The sequence below is a fragment of the Podarcis melisellensis genome, assembly GCF_964234715.1.
Source record: "Podarcis melisellensis genome assembly, chromosome: 7".
NCBI lineage: Eukaryota > Metazoa > Chordata > Lepidosauria > Squamata > Lacertidae > Podarcis > Podarcis melisellensis.
The window spans coordinates 85,195,172-85,207,913 of NC_138539.1; the positions used below are offsets into that span (position 1 = coordinate 85,195,172).

The window sequence follows — 12,742 nt, forward strand, 5'->3', positions numbered from 1 at the left end:
AGAGGGATCCCTGAAGAGGCTTGGGAAAAGGTCGACAACTCTGGGAAACGGGGTTCGCCTGAGGGATCTTTGCACCACAGCGCCGGATATGCTTAAGACAGCCCTGGCGGGGAGCTTAAAAAACCATAGTCGAGAACTGCTGTGGCTCAGTCTAGTGGGGGCTGGCAGAAGCTCTCCAGGGACTCAGCCTGGGTGGGTTCAGTCCGAGTCTAGATTTGGGCTCATGGGGTGGCTGCTCCGACTGCGCCCCTTGCTCCCTGCCACCACACACAGCCACGCAACCTCCTCTGCCCACAGCAATGAGTGTTACCGGGAAGTTTCAGCTTCCTTGCCCACGAAGGAGGGCAACCTTACGATATTTGCAAGGACAGCCACAGCTGCCTCTGACTGTCGGGCTGAGCCTTGAGGTGCAGCTGAGCCAGAGCGGAGCCTCCCTCTGCCTGCCATCCAGGGGCCTGGTGGGGAGAAGGAGACTTTGGGGTTGCTTTGCAGGACGACCTGTTCCCTCTGCCTGCTGCACCCTCTTTCTCTTAACAGCACACAGGTAACAGCAGCCGTCTTTTTTCAGACACTGCAGCTGGGTGCTGACCCCCAAAACCTCAAGGTCCAAAAGGTGTGCAAGTGAGCAGAATCAGATGGCTCCTAAAGGGAACTTTCCCTCCGTTTGCCTTCTCTTTGTGGGTGGCGCAGCCTCTGGCGCCACCCGGAGAGAAGGGCAGAGAACGTAAGCAGAGACTCTTTTGAAGAAAAGCCACAGCTTCCACCTGCTTGCTCAGGGTGAGGTCACAGGGCCCATCCTATCTACCATCCCGCCCAAAGAGAGCATGTGAATGAGCAAGGAGATAGAGAAGCAATCCGAAGCAGTGGCAGGCATGCCTGAGAACAGGAAGTCCAATTGGGCCCATGAGGCCATTCTCCCCTGACCACCTCCATCAGCTGATGCCACTGGTTCTGCCCAGGGAACTGGCACATGAAGCTAAGGAAAGTTTGGAAAATACAGGCTTCTTTTTCACTCTTCCCACAGCAGTGCTGGGAGGGGGGGGATCAAAGGGAAGCAGAGGGAGGGAGGGCAAAGAGGAAAAAATAGTTTTGTCAAGGGGGGGTAACCTTTGTTTTCGTGTGTGAGTGGGGTGGGTGGGTGTTTTGGATCAGGTTAGCCGTATTGATTTGTATGCTGTTGGTGGATTATTGTCATTGTCTTGTTGGGCTGTGTATGTGATAAAGGGGAGCCATACCGGGGTAAAGGCGTCTTCTTCTGTTTGTCCCTGTGTCAGTTTCAGTTTATTGGTTAATTTTTCTAGTAGGGCCCTCCCTCCCCCCTTTTTTTTATTCTTCTCCCCTTTATGTCTCAACAAATGAAACGGATTTGTAAAAATGTTACATGGAAAAAATACGAGGCATTACACTTACTTCTGTAAAACAAGAAAATCTTTAATAAACAAAAAAAGGGGGGTAATCTACCTGTCAATCATGCAATATCATAATGACGCCAATGATTGACAGGTGAACACCCCTCACCTGTCAGATTTGGCCCATTCTGAGAAGGATCCATGGACTCACCTCTGCCTTTCAGTCATCTCTTGTCTGATTGATTCTGCCATACTAATGAAAAAAATGTAGGGAGATGTGTTATTCTGAAAGGGCAGTGCTGGTTCTGCAAGGAGCATCCTCCTCTCACTTTGCTGGTCCATTGCGGATCAGTAACTGGTTATGAGACCAGAGGCAGAAAGTAGAAATGAATGGACAATTCATCCAACAAAGGGATATAAAGCATGGAGCTCCTGAGGATCCGCGTTGGGACATGTGCTTCGTAACTTGTTCATAAACCATCTAGATTAGGGGTGGGTGCACAATGACATAGCCATGTTTGATGATGATACCAAATTTTTCAGGGTCATCAGCGCTTTTTTTCTAGAAAAAACGGTCCCGGTATTCCTCTTGTTGCTGTTTACATGCTGTTTTTCTTCCCCTCTACAAAATGTATATTTGCAATAGCCCTGGTCCTGATGTAATATGCAGGAAAGTCTCATGAGGAGAGAAGTGCATCTTGAATATTTGCTTTCTAGGTTGTCATGAGAGAAAGCTATTTTTAACTTTGGACCTCTTTACAAACCTGTACTAGAAATCTGCTAACAAAGTCTCAACATTGTAAGGCTAATAATTCCTGTCACGCTATTTATTTCTCCCTATTAAAAAAAAAAGGATTGTGAAGCATAGAAAACGGTTATGAGAGAGGGAAAGCTGTTTGATGAGGACTGCATAAAAGTGGGAAATGACATGAAACCCCCCTCATCAGTTGTAGAATTTCTTTCACCTCTCTTCTGCTCATTTGGGGCGTGTGGTAGGTGGAAGAATATATAACTATATACTACATATCAATCAATCTATGGGACACAGGTGGCGCTGTGGGTTAAAGCCTCAGCGCCTAGGACTTGCCGATTGAAAGGTCGGCGGTTCGAATCCCTGCGGCGGGGTGCGCTCCCACTGCTCGGTCCCAGCGCCTGCCAACCAAGCAGTTCGAAAGCACCTCCGGGTGCAAGTAGATAAATAGGGACCGCTTACCAGCGGGAAGGTAAACGGCGTTTCCGTGTGCGATGTCACGCTGGCCACGTGACCCGGAAGTGTCTCCGGACAGCGCTGGCCCTTGGCCTCTTAAGTGAGATGGGCGCACAACCCCAGAGTCTGGCAAGACTGGCCCATACAGGCAGGGGTACCTTTACCTTTACCTTACATATCAATCACATCCTTTGATCCATTTGACCAACCAGTTTCGCTTTTCTAAATAAACCAAACAAGACCACTCATTAACATACTGAACTTCAACTCATTTCATTATTGCTATGATGCTGTTTTGCTAAAAAATAAAAAAGAGCTGCTGATTTGTGTAAAACTCTCCTTAAATAAACATTTCCAGAGAAAGCATCTCTGAACACACTGAAACAAAATGAGGTGCTGATGGGGTATTTCTCCCCCTTCCCCAAGAAAGAGGGTGGGGAAATAAAAATAAAACCCTCCCGTCCAAGATCTCCCCCTTGATTACATGAATGAAACTGAGTCTGCCTGGCTAGGACTTCTGTCTGGGAGATCTTAGGATCTCTCTCAGAGGAGGCTGCTGTCACTTTAAAAATTTACTGAAAAAGGTGGGGAGGGGGAGGGATACCTGTTCTCTCCTCTTCTCCCCCCCCCCCAGCATCTCCCCTCCCTCCCTTGCCACCTTCTCTCATCAAAGAGACTTCATGAAACAGACCCACCTGTCAGCTGAGGGTCGCAAGAAGGGTGGAGACAGGAAGGGGCTTGCTGTTTGTTTTAAGGGGAGGGGACCTTTGCAAAGAGAGTCTGTGGTTGGGTGAGCAGGGCTCTTTATGCTCTTGGCCTGGTGGGATGCAATGAGCAGGATCTCCTCACAAAGGAGACATGCTGCACACCTCCTCCATCCTAAGAGCTTCGTTCCCCAGGGGCAAAACGAGACTTCGTTCCACTTGGGTCAAAGACCCAGTTTGGTGCACACATACGGCAAGGTGGCCTCTTTCTCCCCGCAGTGTCATCCTTGGTTTCCTCTTTTGCATAGACTCTTTGGGTTCCACAGCTCTCGCTTCCTCTGAAGTCATTCAAATTTGTGGTGGGTCCTTTCGATAAAAGAACAAGCCTTTTGAGCTGCTGCGTGCCAAATAAGAGCAGCAGATATGGAAAGTCTGAAAGGGAAATTTACTTGTATACCTAATTCTGCTGCTGTGTGCCAAATAAGAGCAGCAGATATGGAAAGTCTGAAAGGGAAATTTACTTGTATACCTAATTCTGATCATAACTAGAAGGTTATCTAGATTTACTAGACTCCACTGTGGTTTGTTTGGAAAAGTCAGAATAGTGGGGTCATGCGGGACTAAATCATTAAAAGACAATAAGAAAGAAAGAAAGAAAGAAAGATAGATCAGCATGGCTCCCCTTCTGGAACAGGCGTGCTGGAAGTATATCCAGTGGGCACACGTTTTCAGACTTAGTTCTGCTTCTTAATGTCTGCTTTTGTTCTTTTTCCTGTATAGATTCTTTCACAAATAATGTTGCATAATGTCTTAGTTCCGCATCTCATTTAGTTTACTGTCCTTCCCAGGGAGTTGTTTTGAAACTCAGTTGTAGGACTTTTTGCTTATTGCAGCAAAAAGAGATCCAGAGATCTATTTCTCACTCTGTGACCACTAATATCTAATATCTCTGCCAAGTTACAGTGTTATATTCACAGGGCAAGAATTGTTTCTGGAGGAATAACATACTCACCTGGGTGTGCAGGTGAGTCCATGGACCAATGGGGCCTGTTCACAGCTTCTGTTCTTTGCCCCACCCCCCCAAAAATCACAAACCTAGATAGCATTACTGAATGTTTTTGAATGGCAAGTGCTCTGTCATCATTACAACCAGATCCATTCCAGAATTAAGCACTAAAGGGAATATTATTAAAATTAGAAACCGTATAGTATCACATCCTACATAGGAAGTCTATTGCAAGACAGAAGGTCTTAATGTGAAAATAAGAGTTTCAGAAGTGAAGTCGGCAAAAGTGGTAATCCTATTATTGTTCTCAGGTCTTTCCTTATTCATACCAATTGTCCCGTTTACTTCTGCTTCTCAAGTGTACAGGAAAATAAATTAATTGTAGTCCCGGAAGTTTTTGCTCATTCTTATTGTGGCTTCGTATTCTTTCCTGAGGGACGCAGCTGGCGCTGTGGGTTAAACCACAGAGCCTAGGACTTGCCGATCAGAAGGTCGGTGGTTTGAATCCCTGTGACGGGGTGAGCTCCCTTTGCTCGGTCCCTGCTCCTGCCAACCTAGCAGTTCAAAAGCACATAAAAGTGCAAGTAGATAAATAGGTACCGCTCCAGCAGGAAGGTAAATGGCATTTCCGTGCGCTGCTCTGGTTCGCCAGGAGCGGCTTAGTCATGCTGGCCACATGACCCGGAAGCTGTACGCCGGCTCCCTCGGCCAGTAAAGCGAGATGAGCACCACAACCCCAGAGTCGGTCACGACTGGACCTAATGGTCAGGGGTCCCTTTACCTTATGCTTTCCTGATACTTGTAAAATTCTTCTACGACAACCTATGTTATTGTTATCTGTGCCTCAAAATAGGATATGTTTAAAAGATGGAATATACTTAGTTTGATTCAGTGTCCTTTTTAAAATGTCTGCTCTGCCCATTTCACCTTGTTTTTAGCTTAAGCAAATTTCTGCCAGTGTCAGAACTTTCCCCCAGTCCAAAGGCAACAGGGAGGGGAGTATATGATGCACATAATATGATGCTCAACCATTCCGCATAAGACTTGGTTTCCAGACCCTTGGTCATCTTGGTTGCCCTCGTCTGCATACATTCCAGCTTGTCAATATCCTTCTTCAACTGTGGTGCTCAAAACTGGTCACAGGATTCCAGGTGTTGTCTGACCAAGGCAGAATAGAATGGGACTATTACTTCCCTTGGGACATGGGTGGTGCTGTGGATTAAACCACAGAGCCTAGGACTTGCCGATCAGAAGGTCGGCGGTTCGAATCCCCGCGACAGGGTGAGCTCCCGTTGTTCGGTCCCTGCTCCTGCCAACCTAGCAGTTCGAAAGCACCTCAAAGTGCAAGTAGATAAATAGGTACCACTCCAGCGGGAAGGTAAACGACGTTTCCGTGTGCTGCTCTGGTTCGCCGCAAGAGGCTTTGTCATGCTGGCCACATGACCCAGAAGCTGTACGCTGCCTCCCTCAGCCAATAAAGCGAGATGTCGGCCACACCTGGACCTAATGGTCAGGGGTCCCTTTACCTTTACCTTTATTACTTCCTTTGATCTGGACACCAGACTTCTGTTGATGCAGCCTAGAATATCCCTAGCTTTTTTGCTGCTACATCACACTGTGGATTCATGTTAAGCTTATGGTCCACCAAGACCCTTAAATCCTTTTCACATGTACTGCTAGTAAGCCAGGTGTCCCTATCCTATATTTGTGCAGCTGTCTTCTTTACCTGCAGCACACCTGATGTCACATGTGATCTTGTGGGGCAGGTGTGTGTGGCTTGGGTAAAATGGCCTCACAGGTCATATTAGGATCCCTAGTGGGCCTAATATGGCTCAAGGAACAAAGGTTTTCAGTGTTTGACATAAATGCAGGAGAGAGAATATTTTGGGGTATCAATACAATGTCAGGTAGTTCATTGTTCCACTAACTCAAAAATAATGGCAGATGTCAAAGGAGAAAGAGCTCAACCATGACCTAAAGATCACTTATCTTATTTTGAAACTTAAAAGAAAAACTAAAAACTTAAAAGAAAACTTCTTTTGCAGCGGGGCAGGAAAGATGCCGAATAAAATATTATTCAGAGAGCAAGCCTGAGATTTACAATAAAATGCATTGCTATATAATGTTTTCTTTGTTAATTCTGATTTATCACCCTGTCAAAAATCTATAAATATAGAGATGTTTATACAGACATCAGAATCAGTCCATCAGAGCCTCCTGGTTAGGTTAGGAAACTCATTATTGCTGTGTGTGTGTGTGGGACATGTCAGGCATATCATTATGGGTAAAAGTTTAAGAAAACTTTTGAAATATTATTTGCTTGTGACAATCAGTAAATTGTGGCTTCACCCACACTTATCTTGCTAATGTGTAAATGTTGTTTGATGATGAAGATTTGCACTATATCTATATTCCACCTTCATTTCAAGAAATACATTTTCTGAAGTCTTTTTGATTGAAAACGTTTTGTTGGAGTAGCTCCTTTCAGAACACACAGTGCCTAGTTAACTGGTACCTAAGTGTTTTCGAGGATTATGATAGTCTCCTAAGGGAGGTTGAAACATAACATTACAGTGAAGATAATTTGGTATAGTTTGGCATTACGTGATGCCCCACACACACCATGCTGGGAAGCTACTGGGTAACAATTGCACCATTGTTGGGATTAATCCAATGCCGTTTGCATATAAACAAAGTACTGGGATCACAGGTCGATTGTCTGAGCTTTACAGGGAATCAAACTGTAAGCTATCCCCCATGATATCAGAAGTAATAAACACTTTGTGTTTTATGTTCTCAGCAGGAAAACCTAGTTTCAGGTGATATTTTTGGACCATCTGGATTCATCTTGGATCCATAGTATTTGCATATCTATGTTCATTATTTTTCACAGTATGAGGGCCACCCCTACTTGTTTCCATGAAAGCTTTACCTCACAGAATTATCTTTATCATCTGCTAATCACCAGACAAAAGGAAGCAGGCCTGGCCTTGGTTAAGAAAAGAACTATCAGTTAAGGCTGATGGTTTAAGCAGCAGCCAGTAGTTCATCTTCTGGGATAAATAAAGAACTCTCCAATCTGCAGGCGCTGTCCTCTAGGAATGCATTTGCCATGTGGATGCAGTACCCAAAAGTGTTTTCGCAATTACCACTAAAAGTGCCTTTGAGACATTCATGTGACTCTGTTTTTATGTGTGAATATTCTGGAACAATACAACCTTTAGAATGCATCTGAAGGCAGCTCTGTATAGGGAGATTTTTAATGTTTACTGTTTTAATATGTTTTTATATATGTGGGAAGTCTTACAGAGTTGCTGGGGCAACCCTGGAAGATCGATAGGGTACAAATACAACAACTACTACTACTACTACAACAAAACAACAACAACAACAACAACTATTATTATTATTATTATTAACAATACTTTTTTGTGAATCAGCTTGTGATCTTCAGATGAAGGGTGTTATACAAGTAGAATAAATTAAAAGAAATAAAATAAACTGAGTAAAATGATTAAAAAGCTGGGAGCTGGGGATAAGAGGAAAAGAAAAGGATCTAGCTAAGTTGAATAAGTCTTCAGCAGACATCCATGGGAATGGAACAGGCTTGAAGCAGAGAAAAATTGAATAGCCTTCTGAGTGTCCAAAAAGGAAAATAGTATGAGGATCTATGATGTGGTCAGTTATAAGAAATAAGCTTCCTAATTGGCATTAGCTCTGACAAAGGAGGTTGATTACTTTAATGGCAATGCTGGACAGAACAGATCTTAAATTCTAAATAAATCAAGTACTGGTGGCCAAAGCTAGACAAACTACCCAGAAGGAGCATGATGTGTTCCCCACCAGAGGTACTACCCCTTAACACCCCCCACACCCCCCCAGAGACATAGAATTTATTTATTTACTGCAGGAGGGGGCCTGATGGAGCTGTCCTCCTCCCTTGATGGGACGCAGGTGGCGCTGTAGTCTAAACCACTGAGCCTCTTGGGTTTGCCAGTTGGAAGGTCAGTGGTTTGACAGGGTGAGCTCCCGTTGCTCTGTCCCAGCTCCTGCCAACCTAGCAGTTCGAAAGCACGCCTGTGAAAGTAGATAAATAGGTACCGTTATGGTGGGAAGGTAAATGGCATTTCTGTGCATTCTGGCACTCTTCACGGTGTCCTGTTGCGCCAGAAGCGGTTGAGTCATGCTGGCCATATGACCCAGAAAGCCGGCTCCCTCAGCCTGAAAGCGAGATGAGTGCTGCACTCCATAGTTGCCTTTGACTGGACTTAACATTCCAGGGGTCCTTTGCCTTTTACCTTTTATCCTCCTCCCTTGCTGATATCAGTGGTAGTTCTGGCTGTCTTGCCCTCCTTGAAAGCAAGATCAAACCCAAGAGCAGATCAGGTGAAAATGTTGAGCACAAGGGAAAACAGCACCAGTCATTTAGTTTTTCCTTAAGACAGTGGCAGTTGGACTCCTCAATGTTTGTATTGAGTGTAGGAGAGGTTCCAGGGACTCATTAAGCTTGCACTAATTTTGTGGCCCACGTGTAAGTTGAATCACATGTGTGACAGCTGCAATGGGTGAAGATTTGGCTTAATCCACTGTAGCTTTCTCTGTAATTTTGCAGCGATACAGCGCTCGTTGCTAAAAGCCTAGACCAGGCTTCCTCAACCTCGGCCCTCCAGATGTTTTTGGCCTACAACTCCCATGATCCCTAGCTAGCAGGACCAGTGGTCAGGGATGATGGGAATTGTAGCCTCAAAACATCTGGAGGGCCGATGTTGAGGAAGCCTGGCCTAGGCAGCCAATGTAGTGCTCTCCAGATGTTGTCAGACTAGAGCTCACAGCATCCCTTTCCATTGGCTTTGCTGGCTGGAGTTGGCAGTCCAGCAACAGGAGGGCCCCACATGAGCTATGTGGCTCAGAGCAATAGCAAAATAGGCACTTAGCCCTCAGCTTGTGCAGAGTTCCAGGTGAACCGAGCTCCTTGGTACAGGGGCTCACCAAAGACATGTCAAGAGCCATCATAGCATGGAATGGCCCTAACTATTGTAGTTATGCTGTTTAGTGAGGATCAAATAACATCTTTCAGATGTGGCTGCCCTTAGACTCCAACAGATCAGAGCCTCTGAATTTCATTCATTCTTCTAGATTGATACTTACGATGTGACAGTAACTGAAGACCTCGGGGAGATCCAGCTGATAAAAATTGAGAAACGGAAGTATTGGTTTCCTGATGACTGGTACTTGAAGTATGTCACTGTGAAAACACCCATGGGTGACTACTTAGAGTTTCCTTGTTACAGATGGATTACAGATGACAAAGAGGTGGTACTCCGAGACGGACGAGGTGAGTGCTTTGCAGTGTCCTTGACTAAGAACACTAGGCAAAGCCAGAGAACCTCTTTACTTAGTTCCTAACTTTACATATTTGTTGTATTACTCCAAGGTATCCAGACAAGAGATACAACTCATCACCTTCAATATGTATATCAGATTGTTCTGTTCAGTCTAGAAAAGTTGCTAAGTAGCTCCTTTGCTATAATAGTCCACCAGATCACATGCAAGCACTTATGGAAAATAGTTTATATCTGCTGTATTACATTTCTGTCGGCCACAACTACAATAATATTATTTATTCTTTAACGATTACTAATTAAAAAACCTAAGCAGTAGTTGAGAATGCACCACTACAGTGATATGGACTTTAAGCAGAATAACATAACATAAGCAAGATAGGAAATTTATCTCCATTTGGTCGCTTAGAGCTCCAGGAACCAACGAGAGCGCCAACTGGCTAGCACACAACATCCAACCAGTCAGGGCTTACATCAAAGCTCAAATTTATATACTTCAGACCCTTAGTGGCTGAGTGCTGCCAGGCCTGATATCTAACTCTTCCACCCTGTTCCAGAAGTCATTATTGGGATGGTGTGTGTGTGTGTGTGTGTGTGTGTGTGTGTGTTACATCACCTGCCCCATCCTGGTAACACTTATATCTGAAACACAAACAGTAAATCAAGACAATAAGCAAAGCAAAAACCCTTGCCAACACGTATGGAGAAATAATTGAACAAACCAACTGGACTTCCAGAGGGGTGATCTGTTTCCTCCTTCAGCTGTCTCCACTCATCACTGGTGGTGGCCCTTGACAAATTAAGCCCAAAGAAATGTGGTCATTGGCTGAAAAAGCTTGCCCACCCCAGCCCAGAAGATTAAGAGTTTGAGACAGGAAGGAACATATAGAGGAAGAATAGGCAGAGAGGAAGGTGCACATGGCAAATTGCAAAGATGAGACAGCTTGAAGTTCGTAATGATTGGCAAATAATCAGCTGCATGCTTGGCCTTTAGCTTATTAGTACGAAGGAGAGAACTGTGCTTGCCCTTTGTACAAAGCTGTTGGTGCATTTTTCAGTCTGCATATCTTTTCATCATCTTCCACAGCCAAGCTTTCTGCAGATGACAAGACTCAAGTTCTTAAGCATCACAGACGCAAAGAGCTGGAGGATCGTCAGAAGATGTATCGGTCAGTTTCCTAAAACTTCCTATTTAGCGCTATAATTTTTCTATAGTACCCTGAAGTTGTGATCAAGGAGACCTAGCTTCAATTTTACTATATAATGATACACCAATACCTACAAGCTGTGGCTCTCAAACGTCTCTCAGTGTGCTGGTCCGGGGGGAGGTTACCGTGGGGCGAGGTCCAGGACCTGGGTCGAGGGTTGGGAGACTGTCCTCCACGGGCGAAGCGGGGTCCAAAGCGAGGAGCCGGGCAAGGACAGGAACTCTGGAGGAACAGGACTGGGTGCTGGCCGAAACAGCTCTTCAACGATGTTGCTCCTGCAACCTGGGACCGGGTTGACTGGCCTTTATCTTCTCTGAGGCCAGGGGCGGTCCTGGCCCCCAGGTGACCCGCCTCTCCTGGCCTTAAGGCGAGCACTCCTCCTGGGAGAAACCAGTTTCCTCCACCTCTCTGCCCTGAGCCTCTGCAGCTCAGGAGAGGCTGGAGGGTTACTGGACCCAGGGGGAGACTCACCTTCCCCTGACAGGGCTGGGAGAGGCGCACCTGTAGGCAATGCGTCCTCAATCGCCTCTGGAGCCAGAGTGGATTCACCTGGTGCCTGCTCCTGAGGATCCCGCACAGGTGCAGGCGCTTCAGAATCAAGGCCCTGCCCCAGCTCAGCCGGCCCTGGAGGCAGGGACTCCTGTGCAGGCTGGGATTTTTCCGGTTCAGCCTCTGAATCGGATTCCCAGGCCATCACACTCGACAATGCTTGGACAATGCTTGCATATTCCATAGAGACTTAGAGCCACACATAGCCATCACTTCTGGCTCCCATTTTAAAACAAATGGAACTGCTGCATAAAATACAAGGGCATTCTGCATGTTGAATATATGCTGAGTTCATTAGGCAAGCGTTAGTTTCTACTAGTTGGCTGTGAAGTCCAGTCCCAGCAGTAATACAGCAATTTATCAACACATAGATTGTCTGAAAATTTTCCGCAAACGCTGGACTCTTGCAGTAACAGGGGGAAAGTTCTCTGATTAAAAGTGAATCAAATTCATACGAGTTTCAATTACATCAGTTTTCTGATCTAGGTCAAAGTAAAGCTTTGTCTTCTGTACTAGTGAGATAGAGAAAACATGGTGTACTCATGACCCAAGAAACGTTGATTAGTTGCAAAGCCTGAAAGGGGAGCGTTCATACATCTTTTTAAACCAGAGAATAGAGTGCAATGAAAAGTCTTTTGCGTATTACATATATGCAGGGACTACAAATTATGGCTGGGTTTGGTAGCAAAAGACACATCTAGGCATGCTCAGGTACCCAGAGGCACTATTCCACACCCAAAGATAGCTTGCCCAGTTCAAAAACACCACCACCACCCCAGTTGTTGACTAAGGTATATGCAGGCAACAACTAAAAGCTGTGTGATCGTTTCTGGCTACCTGGTGGGCAGTAGCAGATGGGAAGAGAGTTGCCACTGTCCTTGCTGCCGAATGGATTGGACAGAGGAAGGGACCATGGCAAGGTTGTGTTTCCTGTCCTAGCTTGCCCTCAAATGGAGAAGCTGCCTTTTGAGTTATTTTCATTTTTAACCAGGTGGGCAGAATGGCACCCAGGCTTTCCCCTGAACATAGATGCCAAATCTCACAAGGAATTGCCTCGAAACATCCAGTTTGACAGTGAGAAAGGCGTCGACTTTGTTTTGAATTATACTAAAGCGTGAGTATTATGGTGGCTCTCATTATTTGGTAGCCATATTCTGGATTGGTCTGGGATAATGGGGGAAAGGACAAAATTGATTAAAGGACAATTTAAACATATATTTTAACCACGTAACACTTTAAATGACGATGCAAAACAGCACATGATTCCATTTTGAACATAAAATTTCAGTAATCAGAACAATGGTAACAAACATAATACTTATGACTATACTTCATAAATGTTACCTTTACAGTACAACCCAAATAATTAATAAAATG

The 12,742-nt window shown here is 45.2% G+C and overlaps 1 protein-coding gene across 1 annotated transcript in view; it reads left to right on the forward strand.

Annotated features, from left to right (window-relative positions):
• ALOX5 (arachidonate 5-lipoxygenase) overlaps positions 1 to 12,742 on the forward strand; it is a 38,590-nt gene that overhangs the window by 1,257 nt on the left and 24,591 nt on the right. The window contains exons 2-4 of the mRNA XM_081917821.1: positions 9,403 to 9,601; positions 10,696 to 10,777; positions 12,357 to 12,479. Coding sequence (XP_081773947.1) covers positions 9,403 to 9,601; positions 10,696 to 10,777; positions 12,357 to 12,479 — 404 coding nt within the window. The remainder of the gene's footprint in view (positions 1 to 9,402; positions 9,602 to 10,695; positions 10,778 to 12,356; positions 12,480 to 12,742) is intronic.